The following is a 24,682-nucleotide window of genomic DNA, read 5'->3' on the forward strand; positions in this document are numbered from 1 at the left end:
GAAAGGATTGTACAAAAAGTGTTAAAATAGGTTCAAATATAAACAAAAAATAGAGGGGGTGTCTGTTTAATAAAAACTTAGGATGCAGCATTTCCAACCTACTACACAATCAAGGTCTTTCTCCCTGCTCCTGTATTTATCTGTATGTTGTGACCAAGCAGCAACCTCCGGTCTCAAACTATGAAGCCCATGTGGAAGTGTTATAAACTGCAATTCATCAATAATCCACTTAAGGCTGGCCACATAGACACCAATTCAAAGAAGACGATCTTTGCAGCATTAATAAACATGTTTACAGCCTGGCTGAAAAAACGGCTTGGCTCTACGTAGCTAATCTCTCTATCGGCACACACCTTATGGGGGTTGAATTTTTTTCTAATGCGACGGTTCTGTTGGCTAGGAGGCTCAAACTCCGCCCCTTTACGTCACACACATTTCCAATATGGCTGCCGCCATCGATTGGCTTCAAAACAGCGTTCAGGAACAGATTGGTGACGTCACGGATACTACGTCCATTATTCATACAGTCTATGGTTCTGACCAACTTAGTGTCTCCAGACTAGAACACTGCTCTTCTTCCCAACTGTTTTGTTTCTTATTGTTCAAATATGGTTATCTAACTTTAGTGTCGTCTTTGGGGATAAATACCACGCCTGAGGGATTGTCTGTCAGAACTAACTTGACATTGCACTGCACTCTCCAGCCTGTGTACTGTTATGTTATTTCTCCTTGGTCAAGTTCAACATTAACTATTTTCAACGTAAGCCATCAGAGTCTCCTGAGTCTTCTGTGTCCAGTGTCCAATTTATTGATGAATTCCACCACAAAAGGTCCCTTTGAAGTATACTCTGTAAATTGAATATATTTGTATTAGCACAAGCTTATGTGACCAGTGATCATTGTAACAAACAAAAAGGTTGTCTCAGACATCGGCATTGGGATTCATAAGTCTTCGTCACGTCATTTTCAAACTGTTTTGGTTTTATGTATATTTTACCAACAATGAAGAAAGTACTTCAAAAGAAGAGGAGCTGTGGCTTTGATGTCTTTGATCTTTTTGTATTCCTTTAATGAAAAGAAGGTTCTTCATAGACAAAACTGCAGATGATTGTTTAATGACTAAAGCAAAAGGACTTTGGGACAGATTCTTTATTGAGGGGTTATGTGTCACTGGAAGCTTACCAATTGGTAATGTGTATGAAGAGACGTTCATGGGCTTTTTATTTGTTTTTTCATTTATTTATTTATTATTTAAAAGGACCATGCATATTAAATAATACTTCTGTAAATATGCCAGAGTTAGCCAAAAGGCTAGTTTACATCCGTAGTCCCTTGCCAGATGTTAAAAAGGCTCCCTAAAAAGATCAATAAGATCATTTTTCAAGTGCAGCTAACTCAATGTGTAAGATGTAAGAAAACCAACACTTTTATTTAAAGGTGACATATCATGCAAAATTTACTTTTTAATGGTTCTTTACCTGAAATATGTTTCCCTGGTATGTCTACAAACCCCCCGAGAATGAAAAAAATCCATTCTGCCCCTGTTCTGATTTCTGCACCTTTCTGTAAATGTGTGTGAAACGAGCCGTTTCAGACTTCAGTGTTTTTGTTACGTAACAACAATATCTGGTCTGTCACGGAGTCAGAGCTCGGAGCTTGTTCAGCCCATAGACTGTATAAAATAATACTGAATCCCCCCTCCGTTTTTCATTACCTGCACACATGTGTGCTAACAAGGAGCTTAGGAGGGAGGCATGCTAGTTGTAGGCTGTCTTAATAAACACAAAGGTCGGTTTTACTCCCCACGTCTGCAGATTTGAAGATCTAGTGGATGATTTTTATTTATCATGGATAAGTGTTAGCGCTAGTTAGCATAGCTACATAGCTACATGTCGTAGCTGTAGCTGTGTACCAAGACACACGTCGACATACTGACAAATAAAACAACAAGAAACACAGAATCTGTGACCAATCCTTCAGAAAGGTCCCGCTGCCTTTCTGGCAGAGGTCGGTTTTACTCCCCACGTCTGCAGATTTGAAGATTTAGTGGATGATTTTTATTTGTCATGGATAAGTGCTAGCGCTAATTAGCATAGCCACATAGCTACATGTTCATAGCTGTAGCTGTAGCTGTGTACCAAGACACACGTTGACATACTGACAAATAAAACAACAAGAAACACTAAATCTGTGACCAATCCTTCAGAAAGGTCCCGCTGCCTTTCTGGTAGAGGTCGGTTTTACTCCCCACGTCTGCAGATTTGAAGATCTAGTGGATGATTTATATTTATCATGGATAAGTGCTAGCGCTAGTTAGCATAGCCACATAGCTACATGTTCGTAGCTGTGTACCAAGACACACGTCGACATACTGATAAATAAAACAACAAGAAACACTAAATCTGTGACCAATCCTTCAGAAAGGTCCTGCTGCAGGCGCCTCTCAGTCAGGATCAGATTCTGGATCAGATTCAGAGGGTTGAATTAACGCGATCTCTGAGCAGCCGTGTATATTCAGCCAACATGTAAACATTAGATCAATGTGCTGGAGAGCCGAGGCACATCCACTTCCTGAGGGGGCGTGGTCAGAGAGAAAACAGAGTGTTCTGAGGAGGACTGAAGAAGAGGGTTTTTCAGGCATGCCAAAATCTGATTTCAAAGTGTTTTTTTGAGCATAAACTTTAAAGACATGTTTTGGGGACCTCTTAGACCAATATATATTGATGAAAAAAGCGTGATATGTCACCTTTAAATCAAATCTATTTGTGTGGAAGATAGTTTGAAGATTACAGTACAGAAATGACAGAAAACTACAGTGCATAAAACTTCAACAAACTTTGAGTTTGCAGACGATCAGTGGTTACCAACTAATTTTTGGGAAAAAAGTAATTCTCCTGTGAAGAGGTCTGCCAAGATGAGGAAAGTTCTCCACTGATAAGGGTTAGAGTCAGGACTTGGTAATGACTTGTAAGTTCCTCCCCCGGTCATGAATATGTATGTGCGTTACAGTCCGTGAGTTGGCAGTGCCAGCATGTCACCGGCTTGGCAGACTCTTCAAACCTGCATTAAAACAGGACTAAAAATACTCCCTGCCTGCTTCAGCCATCACAGGCAGGAACGGGGGGAATTCAAGTCTGCAATAAGTCTATAATAATCTCTGCTATTTTCTTTCACACTGCACCTAAAGCTGCCCACACACTGTCCTCAGTCAGCACCCATCTATTCTTCTTGTCTGCTAATACAGGAAAGCAGCAACCAAAACGTCAATTTAGCAAAGAGGGGAAGAGAGAGTGCGGCTGAGTTCTGTGTAGTTGCTGGAAATTTACGTGCCATTGATTTTCTTTCAGGCTGTCTTCCTCCCGTTCGCTGTTTAAAAGACAGTGATGGAAAACTCCACCCAGCGGGACTGCATCAAGTCCATCAGCCGCCACCAGAGAGAGGCCTGGGGACGAACCACGACCAAGAGCCAATACAACGTAGCATTCAGTCTGACGGGGGAAACAAAGCAGGTATAGGGGAGGGGGTTTAACACTGACTGTTAAACAGAGACTTATAGCCTCAATATCAGCCCTAGATTAAATATAAATATTTTAAATGTTTGGCTCCAGCTATGTTCTTGGAACAGACTTTTTATTCCCTCAGTGATGTTTTCTGCAACTTAAAAATAAGCACTGTATCCCAGGAGGGCCATTACGCCTTAAAAACTTTCACAGCCTGTTGGATTCTGTTCAGGCTGTAATTTACCTTCATTAACATCACAATGGAGCCAAGGGGGATTATTTGTTTTTAACTCATTCGAAGTTGTTAAAAAAGATACATGAACACAAATCTTGGCAACAGTGTAAGTACTTTTCTGTAGCCTTACTCGTGGTGTAAAAAAAACTGGAACAGATCTCCTATCCAAGACTAAATCACCAGCAAACTTTCATTGGGGTAGTGGTCACATTTATTTAGCCAAATTTAGCAAGGAAAACTTTTTCTCTCTAGTCAGTATGCCTGGTAAGAGCATGATAATGCACTCTAATGGGTTCTATATGAACTAATGGACTGGTGGAAAAACTATTGCTTCCATCTAATGTGTTTTTTTCTAGAGTATCTGCGACAAGGAGTGTTGCAACATATGAGCAATATGAATAAAATACTAGTTGTGTTATGCAAAAAAAGACACAGAGAGGAATAACTTCCAACTAATTCAGTTAATGTGCAACAGGTTAGTTACATGGCGAACAATAAAAGGGGCATTCCAAAGAAGTTAAGATGGGAAGATGTTCAACACTCTGTGAGAGACTGTGTAAGCAAATAGTTAAATGACAGAATAATCTCAGCCTAAAATTTCAAAGAATTTGGGGATTTCATCATCTACAATACAGAATATCATTAAAAGATTCAGACGATCTGGAGAAATCTCAGTGCAAAAGGGACAAGCTACAAACTAATGATGGATGGCTGTGATCTCCAGGCCCTCAGGGTGTTCTGTATTAATAACAGTCATGACTCTGTAGTGGAAACCACTGCATTGGCATGAAATCATGTCCAGAAACCACTGCATGAACACAGTTTGTCACTGCATTCTGAAATACAGGCTCAAAGTGTATCATGCAAAGAGGAAACTAGGGGTGACCCCAAATAGTGGAATATTGGACGATTCGTTCTAACGAGCCTTAGTCGACTGCCAATCTCATAGTCGAATATTTGCATATGAAACGTGGATCATTCCATTCAAACCATGGGGGTGCTCAATGTCTAATTTTACATTATTTTCCTGTTTCCCTTAAAAATAGTGTCTCATTTGGCCTGTTTTGATATAAATATAGACTTATTTAATGTAATTCTGAGAACAGCTCTTGAAGTGTTAAATCTCCTTAAAGTGGTAATTAAATCTCCCCTGGTAATTAAAGGTGGACTCTCACATTTAACAGGACCTGTGGAGCAGACGTACCTCAGCTGGGGTCTAATTTATAAAAGAGTGCGTAGAATCTCTACTAAAAGAGTACGTACTCCGAAAACCCGGAAATGGCGTGCGCCAAAAATAATTATGATTTATAAAACCGTTCGCACGCAAACTTTACGCAATGTTCCGTTTATAAATCACAAACCACCTGGAGATATGCGCACGTAGATCAGCCTCTTATTCCGCCCTTTTCACGCCCACATTCAACCATATACGGTCAATGCAAAGAGCTTTATGAATGAACATGCATACAAATGAGCCGGGAGATCAAAAGGTTCTCACGGTGAACCACGGCAACAACAAAGAGGAAGACAAACAAAATAAAGCTTCTGACACACAAACCGTGGTCCTCATGAATGAAGCGGAGGTCAGAGAGCACTTATTGTTTGTTTCTTACAGCAGGAGGGACACAAAAGAAATACAAATAAAAGATAAAAATATCGAGTTACTCCACATCGCTGCAGCACTCATGTATCCGCCACCAGTGCCAGAGCATCCACCATTCATCATTATGCACGGGTCTCACTGCAGTGTTTCATGTTTACAGGACACACACTTTTATTTCACATTACAGAGAGCTCACGTCCTTCAGAGATCTCCTCTGATATTATCTGACATAAGTTTGATCCCTGGATATAAGTTTTAATGTGCTGGTTTCATCACGGACAGCTTGGCCTGCGCTTTGACTGATTATGATGATATGTAAGATAATAACTCTGAGAACCAGGCATGGCTTTACTCCACACTTTTCTCATTAACACAGTAAACACATGCAGGTGAGGAAGATGTGATCAGTGTGTGAGGCAACCGTCACCGTGTCTCTGCGCTCCGCGTGCGCCGTACAGCAGTCTTTATTAAAAGTATAACTACACTCAGGGACTCTGCACAGAAGTCACTAAACATGACTCTCACTTTGCCCCGCGGCTGATTTACGTCCTCTGATGTTACTTTGGTTTTTACCTCCCGACAAACACGTTAGGATACGGCCCGTTGTTCCTCTACACTTTGGATGAAATGTGACGGTGAGACAAAGCTGATTAAATATTTGATGAACTTTAAGACAAGCTTTTATCTTTTAATGACAGCTTATTGGAAACGACTCACAACAGACACATTCAAATAGAATATGTAGATTGTAGTGATGATGGTGACGTGGGTCTGTTAATATGTTGTTATTCAATGAATGAAATGTGTAAAAGGCATTAAAATATAATCTGACTTCAGTTCTCCCTCTCACCAACTGCGTCGCCAATTTCCCCCTGCCTCTAAACTGTACGTACGCCTGGGTCAGAGTTTGCTTACCGGTAGTCACATTTTCACGTCAAGTTTGTTTTTTATAAATCACAAACCTGGCGTGAAAACAGGCGTACGCCAATTTCAGGCCCCGTTTTGTGCGTAAGCAATCTTTATAAATGAGACCCCTGGTCTTTAAATCTTTCTACGTTCATGGTAGCTCAAAATGTCAGGAAATAAAACTTCAGTTGATCCTAAAAACTAGTGATGAAGATGAGGAGCAGCTTCATGAAGAGGGCTGTGAGATCAAGGATTACCGGACCACACAAAAACTGTACGGGGCCAAAAGAACGAGGAGGGATACCCAAAGCTGTCTGAAGCCTCAAAAACAATCCACAGCATCCCATCCACCTCCACACCATCAGAGAGGATATTCTCAAAGACAGGATTTACAGTCAACAAAGCAAGGAGCGCTCTTCTGCCCGTACACACGATGGTTTTCCTCACGTACAGTTTGAAAAGACTCAAGAGGACAAAGACGAGATGAAAGACTGTTTTAAAAGGTTCTGTTAAGAGATTTAAAAACCCTTTAGCTGGTTCAGGTTTGATTTTGAACATTATACAAATGTTTAGTCTTAAGTTGGACAGACTACCCTCCACAGTGCTGCTCTCCTCTGTGTGAACACTGTTTAAATATCTCCTGATTCCTTATTCTATAGTGGAGCGTTGTTCCATGTTTAACGGATGGTGGTCTTATTTGAGTTTTATCTCCTTCATCACCTCATTGTTTTTGCAATATAGATTTAAAAAATCTAAGTTTTATACTTATAATATTCTGTTGTCCCTTTTACTTTAAGCTACGAGTCTCTTAATTGTAAAGGGTTATGTGTAATATTGTCATGCGGTCACCATCATGCAGACTTTGGGTCAATAAGGAAAAACAACAAACATTCCACTATTAGTCGACTATGGGCAAAATCTGATGAATCAGATTCAACTAAGCAAATCCTTAGTCGGGCTCACCCCTAGAGGAAACCATGTAATATAACCATGATCCTGAAAAGACAACAATTTATGTGGACTGAGAGAGTGCCTTGAATATTACAGCATGACAACGGCAAACTTTCTACCAAGTCCAGTTGCCTTATGGATCAAGCTTTGAAATGCCTGACTACATTTCAGATTGGTTTTATTTTGGTTGTTTGGTTGTCAATGTGTTTTCATGATATTTTTATTAACAATCAAATTGCTTCACAGCATATGCTTCCAAACTCTGCAATTCCAACCACAGTAATCGTTTGGCAAAAGTTTATGCACACAATGAAGTCCATCATCTTTGTGTACAACACGTGGGTGGCACAGATTAAAATGTAAATCTATAAAACGCTGCATAATAGAAAGAAAGACATCTTTCATAAGTTCCTGCAGCCAGAATTGATCAATTTATTTTTCCAACACAACAGATCAAAATGCAAATATACGCAATATAAAAAAAGGAATACTAAATGTTTTGTGCATTGTTTTGTTCAAGACAGGAATAACATTCTGAGGGAGGTGTGAAATTAATTTTTGGCATGTAAAATGAATAGATGGTGAAAACTGAGCTGCTGGCAGCTTAAATATAATTATTACTGGCGTTCAAAAACTCGTAGAAAAAGCCCCCACTTGGCAGTTTGACATGAACACATAATAATAATGGATGTCTGTGCACAGACACAACTTCACACCATGTGTTCACAAGCATATACACACACACACGTGTGCTTTTTAATAAACAGAAACCTCCCACCCACCCATGAAAAGATTAAATGTTCAAACATAAAAAACAGAGAGATGCCAAGTATGACATTAGAGGATAGCATTTGTTCTTTTATCCATTTTGCATTCAATAGACGGGTTCTTCCAGGCAGGCTGAGGTCTAATTAATTCTGCGGGAAATCAAGTGGAAAATCACCTTTAATGGACTTCAGGCCATATTGATATAACTCCTCGATATCTGACGGGTTTAAATGGGCGTGAAAAACACTGAGAGCTGGTCTGATCCCTCACAGAGAACCTCATGGGAACCAAACAGCAGGGTCATGATCTAAAAACTCTTGCTCCCAGAGACGAATAAATTCAACAACCGTTTCTTTTTCTCAAACTAGTTATATCCCAGAACTGCTCAAAACTGCTCTTTGAACACTCCTGAAATAAAAGGGGGTGACTTTATATTTTTTATCTCAGTTAAAATCCACTTCACAATCCAACAGAAGAACAGCAGTTGTTTCCTCTCCAAGAAAAGGACAGGTTCCTCAAACATCACATTTTTCTTCTGCATGATCATTTTCCTAACAACAGAATATGGTAACCACAATCCAGGTGTCACTATAAGGTCATGTGGATGTGTTTGGATCTACTTAGGATGGGGAATAATCACATGGGTTTTCACATTTGAAGACGTTCAGTAATTAATTTCAGAGTTACTTCAACAAGACCTAGAATGACCACAGGAACGTTGGAGATTTATATCCCCCTGTACTTCACAGGCAGGCTGCCTTTCAATATCCCAGCCTGAATAAAAAGCTGTACACTATTAATAATTAATCGGGGAGCTTTATGAGCTTATTTACTAAAAATAGAACCTGCTGTTGTGTTGCACAGAGAGACAAACAGCCACTTGCAGCTTTGTGGGGCCGTACTTTCAGAGCAGTGACGCTTGGAGCACCTCTGCAAAAGGCTAACCTCATCATTTATAACATGATGATGATGAGGATGATGATGATGATGATGATGATGATGATGATGAGTAGGAAGGATGAGTTATGCAAAAAAAACTGATAATGCAAAAAGTATTGAAAATGCAAAGTCACCCTGACTCTAATGGAAATGCAAACAATTAGGGCCTGTGTCCACTTTTTTTGTGCTGACAGTGTGTATTTTCTATACAAAACCAGTGCACTCCATCGTTATCAGTGCTCAGCATCCTCAGCACAAAAACAGCGTCAACATCAGCTTTTTCTTTTGTCACTGCACTTGCAGCACTCTTAGCTGAACTTAGCTCAACATTTAGGATACAGCTGCTAATCAATGTCGCTTCTCAATTATCGACCAATGAAAATCAAGAAGGAGTGAGACTTCTGATGTCATCTTTGTCAACAACATAGGTGGAGGTCCATACAGAGAAGAAACTACACCTTATTGTTTTGATACCATATGCAGGTTAAGAGCCACTGCTAATATTTTTTGAAAATGTCATTGAATAAAAGCAAACTTGAAGCGTACAGAGCAATTTAAAACAAGCTTATAGGCTTCCACTTGCTCCTGGTTCTTGTGATCTCTTATTTAAATGTCTTATCTAGATAATGACATCTGATCATATGCCTTAAACTATGCTCAGCTGGTGCAAGCAGTGTCATTCTCTCAAGTCTTGCAATCATTTTGGGGGAGACTTTCTCACCTAAAAGATGAGGCCACACTCTACAGAAGTTGAAAGCCTATCTAAGATGGAATCACAATGCAAGCCAGACTGCCTCTCAATGAGGTTTGGCCGATCTAATCACACTCTGCATGCATTTCCACCCAATCCACCTGACTTCTTCCTGATATATAAGCTTTCACATGTTAATACTGGGTTTAAATGGGGTCACAAGCATCCACTGAGACTCAGCTGAGACCAGCAACTGGAAGCTGGACAATCAGCTAACTGCAGGGAGCATTTCACATAATGATATGATGATTCATCACCTCCTGAGACCACTGACTGTAACCCAGGCTCCATCCATAAAACATACAGCTAAATTCTGCTACATTAAGACCCATAATTTCTCTCTGACTTATTCTCAAACTGTTGACATTGGATCATTTCTGTTCAGTTGTTTCTTTGTTATAACTTCCAGAGCTGTTACTGTGTTCTCAAAGCTGTTGGTCTTACACACAAGAGGTCTGTTAGTTACATTTGTCCAGGTGGAAGAAGGGTTTCTGTAATTTTGATGGTCCAACTGAGTAACTGGCTCCATCCCATTTTGATCAGTGTTGGATTTCATCCCCTACCTGAGCTAATTACAAACCAGACTTGCCAGAAAAACAGCAAGTCAGGAAACAACTGTGAGTTAGTCAGTATGGGACAAGGGAACAGATCCAGAGTGGGCCAAGATCTCATAACAACTGTTAAACTCTAACAGCTGTGTTTACCTCATGGAAGATGTTCAATTTGTCAGAACAGGACAAGCAGACTCATAACTTTTAACATAATTTATAGCTCAGTTAAACTTGAATTCCTGTCAAGCCAGCAGCACATTTTGGAGTGAAATGTAATCAGAACTAGTTGATCTGAGGGAGTACCGAGGCAAATGCAGTAAGGTTGGTTGGGAAAATGGCTTAAAAACATATTCCTTGTTGAACCCAATTAGATGCCAGCTGCCAACCAAACAACCTAATGCATCTTCTAATATTAAGAGGCTGTGTCGACTGATGCTGCTTTTTTTTCCCAATGGTGGCAGCGCATATTTCCTATTCAAACTAAATGCAGTCCTGCATCCTCAGCACAAAAACTTGGTGTGACCAATCTATCCCCATTTCATCTGCTGTCACCAACCTCGGTGTGAGACTGGACCCTCACCTAACATTCGACAACCACATCAAACACCTGTCCAAATCCTGCTTTTTTCACTTAAGGAACATTGCCAAACTCCGCCCCTCCCTCACCGTATCTGACGCTGAAAAGCTCGTCCACGCCTTCATCTCCTCCAGGCTCGATTACTGCAATGCCCTCCTCATCGGGACCCCCATCAAAAATCTCCACAAACTCCAACTAATTCAGAACACCGCAGCCAGGATCCTACTCAGACTCAGAGTCAGAAAACACGAACACATCACCCCAGTACTCCGCACACTTCACTGGCTTCCCGTCACCACAAGAATCAACTACAAAATCGCACTCATCACCCATCAGTGCATCTATGGAAACGCCCCACTCTACCTAAAAGAACTCCTCACCCAGCAAACCCCAACCCGGAACTCACGCACTCCACATCAGAACCTCCTCCACCCTCCCAGAACCAAGCTCCGGACAATGGGAGATCGGGCCTTTTGTGCTGCTGCACCACGTCTGTGGAATTCCCTGCCCAGCCACCTCAGAACCCCACAGACTGTGGATGCTTTTAAAAAACATTTAAAGACCTTCCTCTTTAAAGAGGCTTTTAACTGATTTTAAGTACTGCTTTTAAAAGTTTGTTTTTACTGTGTGCCTGTAGCACTTTGAGATTTCTGGAAATGAAAAGTGCGTTATAAATAAAAATGTATTATTATTATTATTATTATTATTAATTGACAGACAGGCGCCATGTAATTTTTGCAAGGAGGCTACTGGTCCACTTCAACTCCAGCTAGTTGTCGGTTTCTAGATTGAGTCACCATTTCCAATAATGGCGGCCACCATTGTTTGGACCCACAATGCCTCTCTACAAACCAAAAGGTGGCATTACTGAGACTACGTCCACGTTTTTTTTCCAGTCTATGGCAGTCATTGGTCTTTCAGCTGAGACATGACTAGATATAAAGTTTTTATGACAGATGTTTGGTTTAAGGGTCCCACTGAGCCATTCCCAACATGTTTCAATTTAATAAAATGATCATGATAGCTTAATAACATGATGGCCTCACTGGGACTCATGTCCGAGAAGCCCCTTGGCCCCTTAATCCCTGCCTTCCAACCATCCAAACCTGAGAATAACATCCAAAAACCCAAACCTACCTCATCCACATTCTCAAAGGCGTTGATGATGTCATACGGCAGGCAGGACAGCAGGTCGATGACAAACCATGTCTTCAAATAGTTCATGCGGATGAGCTTGGGGTCTGAGATGACCTCTCCACCAGGCCCCACAAACGTAGTGTGGAAGTTGAGGACGATGTCCACCAAGAAGATGACGTCCACCACGCTGTCCAGCACCAGCCACACAATGTTGTTCTGCTTGGTCTTGAAGGAGACGTTGTATGGCACCATGATGGCCGTGTAGAAGGTAAGGATGAGGATAACCCAGTCCCATGTGGTCTTGAAGGTGCAGTAGTGAAGGATAATGTGGGGAGGGGTCTTGGGGGCCTCCTGCTTGTACTGCGGGAGGATGTCGGAGTTGAGCTGCAAAACCTGGAGACACAGAAGGACATGTTTACTCAACAAAGCCCTTCATTAGGTTTCTCATTATCCAGACGGTTCTTTTCTGAGAGTTCATAGAAAGTAACCTTTAAGTAGAATAGATCAGAACACACAAAGTAAGAGAAGCACAAATAACTGAAGCTGCTTCATTTACTGTCCAAGTGAGGATCACGAGGGCTCTTAGTGACCACAGACCTGCCTGATCTCAGCTGCCAAGCCAGACTCATCATTTAGATTAATTCTTACATAGCACTCTGTGTAACTGTGCTTCACCCTGCCAACTTTTAAATCTCATTTACTTTAAGATAAGATATACTTTATTGATCCCCCATTGGGGGAAATTCTTTTGTTACAGCAGCTTACAACACGGGACAGGGGAAAACAACAATGTACTATAGTTAAAAAAATATATAATAACAATAATAATAGCAATGATAAAGGTAAAATAGAATAGAATAAAATAAAATAGAATGAAATAGAATAAAATAGAATAAAATAAAATAAAATAAAATAAAATAGAATAAAATAAAATAAAATAAAATTGAATAAAACAAAATAAAATAAATGTTTATTATCATCCGCTCTCTGATTCTTTGTTTTAGTCCTCCTCATCTAATGCCCTTTCTAAAATACTGTCTGCAAAACTGTAATTCCCTCTTTTTCAGTGCCTCATAGAAATATACAATACAATAATAACAATCAGCATCAGCATCATCATCATCATCATCATTATTATTAATATAATCATATGAATACATGGGGGGATGGGGGAACACTTGTAGTTGATAGTCGTAGTAGACCATGCCAGTTGGCTGAGACTTGTCCATATGGAGTTTAACTGGCTCTAGGCGTGAATGCGAGCTTGTCAGGCAGGTTGTCCTTCACTTCATGTCAGCCCTGTGATTTACTGGCAACTGCAACCCTCAAAGGGATAAGTGTGTTTAGCTCACAGATGGGTGTATACATAGGATATATATGTTACACTAAATATCATTTATTATACTACTATCCAAGCTTTCTGACAAACTGTACCCTCAAGTAAACACCATTAAAGTAAAAAGGTCAACCTATATCACATTTCTACAAACCAACCTCTCCTATTCATAAAAGGCAAAGGGTTTCCCAAGCTTTACACAACATATATGAAATCTAACAAGTTTCAACAGATGAGTTGAAATTCAAATTCAAATTCAAATCAAACATTATAAGATGATAGAGGTAATATTTACACCATTAATCCCTGATAAGTTTGAACACACATTCTAGACTCAACAGATTAAAACTTAATAGATAGATAGATAGATAGATAGATAGATAGATAGATAGATAGATAGATAGATAGATAGATAGATAGATAGATAGATAGATAGATAGATAGGTAGGTAGGTAGGTAGGTAGGTAGGTAGGTAGGTAGGTAGGTAGGAAGTTGGTAGGTAGGTAGGTAGGTAGGTAGGTAGGTAGGTAGGTAGATAGTTAGATAGGTAGGTAGGTAGGTAGGTAGGTAGATAGATAGATAGATAGATAGATAGATAGATAGATAGATAGATAGATAGATAGATAGATAGATAGATAGATAGATAGATAGATAGATAGATAGGTAGGTAGGTAGGTAGGTAGGTAGGTAGGTAGGAAGTTGGTAGGTAGGTAGGTAGGTAGGTAGGTAGGTAGGTAGGTAGATAGATAGATAGATAGATAGATAGATAGATAGATAGATAGATAGATAGATAGATAGATAGATAGATAGATAGATAGATAGATAGATAGATAGATAGATAGATAGATAGATAGGTAGGTAGGTAGGTAGGTAGGTAGATAGATAGATAGATAGATAGATAGAAAGATAGATAGATAGATAGATAGATAGATAGATAGATAGATAGATAGATAGATAGATAGATAGATAGATAGGTAGGTAGGTAGGTAGGTAGGTAGGTAGGTAGGAAGTTGGTAGGTAGGTAGGTTGGTAGGTAGGTAGGTAGGTAGGTAGGTAGGTAGGTAGGTAGGTAGGTAGATAGTTAGATAGATAGGTAGGTAGGTAGGTAGGTAGGTAGGTAGGTAGATAGATAGATAGATAGATAGATAGATAGATAGATAGATAGATAGATAGATAGATAGGTAGGTAGGTAGGTAGGTAGGTAGGTAGGTAGGTAGGAAGTTGGTAGGTAGGTAGGTAGGTAGGTAGGTAGGTAGGTAGATAGATAGATAGATAGATAGATAGATAGATAGATAGATAGATAGATAGATAGATAGATAGATAGATAGATAGGTAGGTAGGTAGGTAGGTAGGTAGGTAGGTAGGTAGGTAGATAGATAGATAGATAGATAGATAGATAGATAGATAGATAGATAGATAGATAGATAGATAGATAGATAGATAGATAGATAGATAGATAGATAGATAGATAGAAACTTTATTAATCCTTTGGGAAGGTTCCCTCAGGAAATTCAGATTCCAGCAGCCAGCTAATACCCAAGGACAGAAAAAAACAGCACGCAGATATCAAAGATAAAAAATCCCAGGTTAAGTCTTTTTGAATTCTCATGATTTTTTGCCCTGACTCTTACCATGTTTTTAAACTTGAAGAGCAAAGATAACCAGATTTACTGATAATCGATCATTTATGTTGAATGTTTTTTTGTTTTTTGGTGGTCTTTCATGCCTTCATTGAAATAATATGACAGTGGATAGGGTATGAAACTCAGAGGAAATAATGAGGACTTACATGCTGTTAAAGGTCGGACCCAGCCCCCCTCTTCGAGGACCCTGGCCTCTGTTTATGAGGCTTGTGATTTAACCACTGAGCTAAACCAGCGCCCTATGTTTGGTGCTATTTTCATACCAGAAGTCTGAGTTAAGGATGTTCTTCTGACTCAACTAACGACATAATCTTTAAACAGAAATTCAATTCCAACAAACCAACTAGCCCAAATGTAAATACTCATGATTGGGCACATATTATTCATCACATTCATCATTAACTTGGTATCAAAGAGCCTGTGGGCAAACAATGTCAAATTGGTCCACCGCATGTGGCTACCATTAGCAGAGCTAGCACCACCAGCCTTCAGTCCTCCTTGAAGGTTGATGTCCACATGCCTGTGCTGGTTACACATTACTCTGGTTGATTGGGTGAAAGCCAGTTTAATCAGACACAGCCTACATACAACTTTATCTCAATCTTCTAGATCAAAATACTGACAAACTGTGCTGCGCTACAAGTAGCCCTCCATTATCTGTGCTTGTTTACATGCAGGAAGAAGATCATTATGGCAGTTGGCTCCATTAACTGGAGCCACAGCCCTGGTTAATGGCAGGTGGCGGGACTACAACTTAGACACAACATATAATCAGCATTCTGGGCCTACAATTATAAAATGTTAATCATTAATTCAACCCACTGGTAGTTCAAACAACTAAATGCACAAATCCCTAATCTGAGAGATCATTTTCCCATCTTTTCTTGAAATCAGTTTAACACTAGACAATGGCAGATGTTCATTTACTTGGATTGAAAGGATGGAGGAAGGGATGTAACTGAATTTGTGAAACAGATGAAGAAGTAAAGAGCTTTTCCAGCCGAGTCATAATTATCCTGATGTTATGTTTGTGTATACAAAGAGAGAGGGAAACAGGGAAGAAGAGTAAATCAAAATCTTAGATGTTTCACTCCTTAGTTTTCATCTGTATCCACTTTTTCATGCTCCATTAATCTCTCTGTGGCAAAACTGCATAATGAATAACTTTGGCTTGAAAGAAAAGAGAAAGTTGAGGGCAAAAATAAAGAAAAAAACTTTAGGGAAATCAGATGAGCGGGAGAGAGAGAGAAGGCAAAAAAAGTGAACAAAAAACAGCCATTATCTTTTTTCGGTGCCGTGATGATCTCCCCTGCTGAGCTCGGCCTCCTCTGCAGAGCTCAGACTACATTAAACCCAACACACAGCTGTTTGATTTCCTCTACAGAGATCACACATCTACCATTCAACTCGATTTACACTAAAAGGCACATCATTCTGTTTGTATCCAGCTGCTACAGAGATGAGCTGTAATAAAGTCTGCAGCACCAAATATATAACACATGATTACACTTCCTCATAAATGGTACTCATCACAACCATTCGTAGCGTTAAATAGAAAAATGCCATCCAAATCTATTTCAGATCACTGCTGATATGACAGCTTTGATGGCTACTTCTTATGATCTTGCCACAACTGCTAAAGTTTTTACCGCTGCTCATATTAGTAGTAAAAAATATAATCATAATAATAATTTTCTTTAACTACTGTTATCAACTGGGGTTATACTGAACAACCAGTACTTATAGTTCATATTGCTGGATTAGGGCCTGTGTCCACTAACTGCATTTTTGAGCTGGAAGTGCCTATTTTCATTCAAACCTAATTCAGCTCAGTGTTTTCAGCACTTGGTGTCCTGAGGGCAAAAACACCCCCCACCACACTCTCAGCACTCTCACTTGAAAATAGATAAGCTTTTGGGACACTACTGCTCACCAATGTCATTTCAAATTCACCGGCAAATGAAAATCAAGAAGGGGCGGGACTTCTGATATCATCAACATGACCAATTACTACGCTTTTTTCATCAACATATATTGGTCTAAGAGGTCCCCAAAACATGTCTTTAAAGTTTATGCTCAAAAAAACACTTTGAAATCAGATTTTGGCATGCCTGAAAAGCCCTCTTCTTCAGTCCTCCTCAGAACACTCTGTTTTCTCTCTGACCACGCCCCCTCAGGAAGTGGATGTGCCTCGGCTGTCCAGCACGTTGATCTAATGTTTACATGTTGGCTGAATATACACAGCTGCTCACAGACCCACGTTACTTCAACCCTCTGAATCTGATCCAGAATCTGATCCTGACGGAGAGGCGCCTGCAGCAGGACCTTTCTGAAGGATTGGTCATAGATTTAGTGTTTCTTGTTGTTTTATTTATCAGTATGTCGACGTGTGTCTTGGTACACAGCTACGATCATGTAGCTATGTGGTTATGCTAACTAGCGCTGGCACTTATCCATGATAAATAAAAATCATCCACTAGATCTTCAAATCTGCAGACGTGGGGAGTAAAACCGACCTCTACCAGAAAGGCAGCGGGACCTTTTCTGAAGGATTGGTCACAGATTCTGTGTTTCTTGTTGTTTTGTTTGTCAGTATGTCGACGTGTGTCTTGGTACACAGCTACAGCTACAGCTATGAAGATGTAGCTATGTGGCTATGCTAATTAGCGCTAGCACTTATCCATGACAAATACAAATCATCCACTAGATCTTCAAATCTGCAGACGTGGGGAGTACCTCTGCCAGAAAGGCAGCGGGACCTTTTCTGAAGGATTGGTCACAGATTCTGTGTTTCTTGTTGTTTTATTTGTCAGTATGTCGACGTGTGTCTTGGTACAGAGCTACAGCTACGACATGTAGCTATGTAGCTATGCTAACTAGCGCTGGCACTTTTCCATGATAAATAAAAATCATCCACTAGATCTTCAAATCTGCAGACGTGGGGAGTAAAACCGACCTTTGTGTTTATTAAGACAGCCTACAACTAGCATGCCTCCCTCCTAAGCTCCTTGTCAGCACACGTGTGCAGGTAATGAAAAACGGAGGAGGGGTTGAGTTGTATTTTATACAGTCTATGGGCTGAACAAGCTCCGAGCTCTGACTCCGTGACAGACCGGATATTGTTGTTACGTAACAAAAACACGGAAGTCTGAAACGGCTCGTTTCACACACATTTACAGAAAGGTGGAGAAATCAGAACAGGGGCAGAATGGATTTTTTTCATTCTCGGGGGGTTTGTAGACATGCCAGGGACACATATTTCAGGTAGAGAACCATTAAAAAGTCCATTTTGCATGATATGTCACCTTTAAGATAAAAATCTAAATTTCAACCAGTCTACAAACATATTTATTTCTGCTGTACAGTTTGTAACTTTTACATGAAGGTTACTAGGGATTCCTTCGTTTTTGGATTGAGCCCCAAGTGGACATTTAAGGAACTGCATTTTCTTTCAAACTTCCACATTGGCTTCTTATTTCATCACCAGAGATTGCTGATTGACTGCTCGTTATACTACCTTTGGTCTTAGCACTTTTAATGCTGCAAGTGCTGCTACCTCTGCTACAGCATACCTTATCAGGTAAAATTACATCTATATCTGTACAGCCACTGCTGTTGTGCTTCCATTACTACTGTGTCTACCGCTTCTTTCATTACTACCAATGCTTAAGTTAGTATTTTGTAGTTTAACAGTATATTTTTTTGACCACATTACAACATCTCTTCTGACTTCTACTACACGATTACTGAAATTAAGTATCATATTCTGAATAAATAATGTGGCAGTCAGCGATGCTACAACTCCGTCTTCATCCCATTCACAGGGGTTCAGCATGGCTAGCTTAGGTTAGCACTATTTTTTCTCACAGTTAAACTCAGTGTGATGATGAGTATCATGGAGAATCAACAGCAGGCTCCATCACACCGGGCTGCATCTGATCTAATCCTTGTCATCAGAGCTGCCAGTCAAACAGACCCTGGTCAACAGCAGCACCGCCTCCCAAATATGAGACTGCCAATTAGCAGCCCAGTGGCATCATGAAGGGGGGGGAAAAAAAACCTCTCACATCAGCTTATGTGACACTCAACAGCGTCCTCAACAGAAGATGCCAGCTGTGCTTTTCAGACAGTGGAGCAGATGGATCACCTGTGATATTCAGTGAGCATGCTCAAAACGCTTTGCAACTCAGGCTGGGATAATGGTAAAGAGGATGCATTAGCTTGTAAATGATTATGTCTTTTTCCCTCTTCCTACCTTTCCTGAAAACATCCTCCTCTGCATTCTTCTTCAACTACACTTTATCACTACATGTCACATTCACCTGTTCAAACATACATTCAAACACTGATGGCATGCGGTGCCCATCTGTATTAACCAATCACATTCACATGCATTTGCACGCTGCTGGCTATGCCACCTGACACTTCAGTGTGTAGACTGCAGGAGATGGGAAATTAACCACCCGAGCTACCTCAAATAAAAGCACAGCATATATAGGTAGATGTTTGTGATTGTGCTCTCTTTGCTTTTGTTATAATATCCACATGCAGGTCACAGAGAAAAGGAGACACTGTGATGTGACGCAGGGCTCAGGCTGGTAGGCTAATGAAGTGTTAGTGAAGCATGACTTGTTTTGTTTGTTTTTACTTTAATACCTGGACGGTTAAATTCCTGACTCTTAGTCAACAGTATAGATAAATCCAGCTGCTGCCATCACATTACATTACCAGCGGTGGCGTCTCACTGTGTGCTGCTACATGCTGACTGTGACAGCAGCAAAGAGAGGACGATTAAAAACTTGAAAAATCTGCTGAGAGGACCTGGATCAGGGGATTTTAACATGACTTATTTTACTTTGTCTATAGGTGAAGCTCCAAAAGGACCAGACCCTTTAATTCCCATGATGCATCTTACACCAGATTTTGAGGTAACTCTTTGAAATTTAACTTCCCAGAGGTTTTTCTTTCTCTCCTCCTTCTCTTCCATCCTCTCTAATAAATTCTTGATTTCTCCTTCTTCCTTACTTAATTCATTACTTCCACCCTCCTCCTATTCAGCTGCCTCTCTTTGCCCTTTACCTCTCTCTCATTTCACTGCTCTTTTCATATTTGCTCCTCCTCCATTCAATCCTCTCCTTCCTCCCCCTCCCTGCCCTCCCTCTCCTCGTCTTTAAATCGCCCTGAAAGTAACACTTCAGTTAAAAACTCACAGTGCTCTCCTCATGTGCTAAGCAGAGCTGAAACTCAAACAAATTCTGATTAAAGATGATACACCTCACTCAAACCTTCATGAATAAAACAGGCGAGTGAGCGATGGCAAGAGATGTCATTGAGCCATCTTCTCCCCACCATGAGACCCATTTTCCAAATTTCTAGCAGCAGTCACAATCACTGGAAGTGCCCACAGCACCCTGCTTTATCTCCCCACCCAACATGAAATATTAATGACACCCGCAGTCCACAGGAGCTCCGCGCTCCCAGGAAGGGAAGCACCGCTCGCTGAGTCAAACAGCTGCAGCTCTAGGGAAGTTAGAAAGAGCGTGCACGGTGAGTGGAGGAGGGTGGATGTACTGAGGGTGTGGCAGATTGTGTGTGACAAAGTACAATATGCTCTCACTCCTGTGTCTGTCTATAATACATGTGATTGTGTGCATGTGGTTGCTTTCACTCAGTATTGTGGTTTGAATTCAGTACTTAATGTTTCATAAGACGGTTTATTTGTGCAGAAATAAAGTAAAGAGCAGAGAGTTGCAGCGTTGGCGTGTTACTATTGTGTTTGCAGAAGCGATAACTTCCAATTTGCAGATAACTTGATGTTTCCTGAGTTCCTGAGTTTGAGTTCACTCCTGAAACTTGATGCTTCAAAACTAATTTTAAATGTATTTCTTCACTAAATGTGAGATTGATAGGGATGCACAGATGTATCAGGTTTATCAGTATCAGCCAATATCAGCAGTCTGGACAAGCGGCCACCGGCAAATAATGTGCCATCCACTGATGTTAATAGCTGATGTGTATCTGTTGTTTAGCATCAATGTAATGCCACAGAGAACACCTCACTGCTGATTCAGAGGAGAGGTTTTTCATTGGACTGAATAAGTCACCTCTTGGACAAAGTCTGACAACAGGTGCTCAGGATATGCTAACATGTTTTTGGTTACATATAACTAATGGTAGACAATGTTGAATCAATATTAGCTAGGAGACCGTCCATTATCAAATCATCTCAATGATTAGGGGGGAAAAATCCCATCGGACTGGTTAGACATCCAGTTGTGGAGGGAAGGATCTGGAAAAGAGGCTCCACCAGAGAGAGGAAGAATGTGTGTGCGTGCATGTGTTGGTATGGAGTTAGCCCCAGCTGATTCAGCACCATGGACAGGGACTGAACTCACAGAGCAAACAGCTAGGCCTGCAGGGAGAATGGACAATGAGGCGTCATTTGATTTGATTCATTTCCAACCTATTGGGGTTTCGGAATAATAGGTTTCTGTTTTGGGGGTAACGTGCTCTCAGTCCTTTGGGAAATTATACAGACTATTAGACTTTCAGATAATGGGCCGCTGGAACAATAGCAGGACATGTTAGCTTCGATCTGCTAATGATTTGAACCCTTTAATCTGATGCTGGGTTATTGTAAGCACAACCTATGTTATGCTCATACCTACCTTATTTTTAGCTAATGCTTAATTCAGGTTCTTGAGCTTATCTTGCACTTAAAGCTTTGTGATACCGCTCGTCTCTTTATTGATTTTGTCCTGTGCATGGGTAAGTCATGTTTTCTGACAACAAAATACAAAAAATCTTATTAAAAAATCTGGCATTTCTACTAGCTTAGCTTAAGTTATTCTTTTAACCTTGCAAGCTAATGTTGCATTAGCACTATTTTTGCTTACAAGGTTAAACATCAAACCTAGAAAGCTAATGTTGGACTGACTGACTTGTGTTATACACTTAACCTTGTAAGGTTGCTTATCTTCTATTTTGTTAGACTTTTTTGTGTGTTGATATGTTTTTACTAGCTTAGCTTACATTCACCATGCTTTGCACCCTAATAGCCAACCTGGTGGCTTAAGGCAGGTACACACTACAGGATAATGGGGCTGATTTTTGTCCTGATCTCTCCCTTATGATCAAAGCCAGCAAAGGCCCGATTGTCGGATGTTAGCGAACGACATGGTGTGTGATTTTCTTGTGGTGTGGGGTGTGTTAAGAGTGATTCTGTGCGGTCGGAGCCACTCAGAAGGCCTCAGAAGGAGAGATCGTAAATAATGAACATGTTTAATATTTGCGACTAGAAATCCTGTAGTGTGTGGGATGCTCCGAGAGGAGCCGAGCACGCACAGTGTGTGATGTCACGTGTACCAGAGCAAAAGCCAATCAAGACGCGAACTGACTCAGCTGACTGACAGAAGAGGAAGTAAAGACAAACAAAAACATGGCGCCTGTGAAAACTCACCGCTGTAATAAATACAACTTGCACTCTTATTCATACAGCCCACATTACCGCGGTCTCCATGACTTTTTACATAATCGTTTTTCTGTTTTGTGTGTTTTCGGAAAGTAAGAGGCCGAAAACAATCATCATTGCTTCTTCCCGTTCGTCCACCATGTTTGTTTACACTGAAGTCTAGGGGTGACCCCAAATAGTCGAATATTTGACGATTCATTCTAACGAGTCTTAGTCGACTGCCAATCTCATAGTCGAATATTTGCATATGAAAGGGGATCATTCCATTCAAACCATGGGGGTGCTCAATGTCTAATTTTACATTATTTTCCTGTTTCCTGTAAAAATAGTGTCTCATATATCCTATTTTGATATAAATATAGACTTATTGAATGTAATTCTGAGAACAGCTCTTGAGGTGTTAAATCTCCTTAAAGTGGTAATTAAATCTCCCCTGGTAATTAAAGGTGGACTCTCCCATTTAGCGGGACCTGTGGAGCAGACGTACCTCAGCTGGCCTTTAAATCTTTCTACGTTCATGGTAGCTCAAAATGTCAGAAATAAAACTTCAGTTGATCCTAAAACTAGTGATGAAGATGAGGAGCAGCTTCATGAAGAGGGCTGTGAGATCAAGGATTACCGGACCACACAAAAACTGTACGGGGCCAAAAGAACGAGGAGGGATACCCAAAGCTGTCCGAAGCCTCAAAAACAATCCACAGCATCCCATCCACCTCCACATCATCAGAGAGGATATTCTCAAAGACAGGATTTACAGTCAACAAAGACAGGAGCGCACTTCTGCCCGTACACACGATGGTTTTCCTCACGTACAATTTGAAAAGACTCAAGCGGACAAAGACGAGATGAAAGACTGTTTTAAAAGGTTCTGTTAAGAGATTTAAAAACCCTTTAGCTGGTCCAGGTTTGATTTTGAACATTATACAAATGTTTAGTCTTAAGTTGGACAAACTACCCTCCACAGTGCTGCTCTCTGCTGTGTGAACACTGTTTAAATATCTCCTGATTCCTTATTCTATAGTGGAGCGTTGTTCCATGTTTAACAGATGGTGGTCTTATTTGAGTTTTCTCTCCTTCATCACCTCGTTGTTTTTGCAATATAGATTTAAAAAATCTAAGTTTTATACTTATAATATTCTGTTGTCCCTTTTACTTTAAGCTATGAGTCTCCTAATTGTAAAGGGTTATGTGTAATATTGTCATGCGGTCACCATCATGCAGACTTTGGGTCAATAAGGAAAAACAACAAACATTCCACTATTCATCGACTATGGGCAAAATCTGATGGATCAGATTCCACTAAGCAAATCCTTAGTCTGACTCACCCCTACCGAAGTCACATTTTACTACGCCAGATTTGGAATATTGAGCGTGAAGAACCTGATACTCTGCTGAAGAATCAGTTAGTGTGTGGTGTGCTCAGTAGTGCACATCACACAATATAAGATCAGAAGAGAGAGATCTTGTACGATCTGTCTTTTGTTGTCATCAAGTGTGTGGTCTCTAAATGTGTGAAGGTTTGAAGAATCCTGTCATGTGTGCCAGCCATTAGCTAGCACTTGTGACAGACCTCATTTGGTAATGTTGGAATGCTAATAGCTTAGCTCATGCTATCTGTTGTTTGCTGATATTTAATTTTGACTAACATAACTTGTTGGGCTTTCTGTGTAGTCAACTGATGTTGGATTGCTGGTTTGCTTCCATTAGCTATCTCAAGTACAGTTGCAGCTTGATCCACTCATACCTCTGATACATGGCAATGTTAGCTAACTCTGGCAAACTAATGGGCGGAGGAATAAAGTATACTGTACCATGTATTGATGTGCAGCATTTCTATCTTAGCCTAACCAGTAGGCCACATAAAAACAGAGTAATATAGACCAAGATATATAGTGAAGAGTAGCTTAAAAAGCTAGCAGAGGGCCAGTTATAATGAATATGTAAACACAATGCATAAGACCACTAATAAACTTAAGTGCTCAAACAAGGAAGCTGAATTTCAATAGAAGGTATTCAACCCTTTGGTTTAGTGGTCCCTTGATGAGAGAAAACTGGGCTCATAAACTGAAGCAGATGTGATTGATAATGATAGTTTCTATCGCTACCTGCAGTTTAATTCATCTTGCTTTAGGGCAACAGTTATGAACAGTTTGTGTAGTTGTGTGTTCTCACCTCTGCCAGTCTGGACGGTTTATGGATGACTTCATGTTTACCGATGGGTGCCAGCTGCTGCAGCGTGTTGCGGTTGTTAGTAAGCGCCCGTGTTAGCCGAGCAAACTTGGTCCATCCTGCAGGGAGCAGACATTAAACACAG

The 24,682-nt window shown here is 40.4% G+C and overlaps 1 protein-coding gene across 1 annotated transcript in view; it reads right to left on the bottom strand.

Annotated features, from left to right (window-relative positions):
- Positions 1-24,682, bottom strand: part of kcnh5b (potassium voltage-gated channel, subfamily H (eag-related), member 5b) — a 307,105-nt gene that overhangs the window by 239,027 nt on the left and 43,396 nt on the right. The window contains exons 5-6 of the mRNA XM_034675341.1: positions 24,541-24,656; positions 11,919-12,311 (exon numbers count right to left, since the gene is read on the bottom strand). Coding sequence (XP_034531232.1) covers positions 11,919-12,311; positions 24,541-24,656 — 509 coding nt within the window. The remainder of the gene's footprint in view (positions 1-11,918; positions 12,312-24,540; positions 24,657-24,682) is intronic.

The sequence above is a fragment of the Notolabrus celidotus genome, chromosome 22 (genome assembly GCF_009762535.1).
Source record: "Notolabrus celidotus isolate fNotCel1 chromosome 22, fNotCel1.pri, whole genome shotgun sequence".
Lineage (NCBI taxonomy): Eukaryota > Metazoa > Chordata > Actinopteri > Labriformes > Labridae > Notolabrus > Notolabrus celidotus.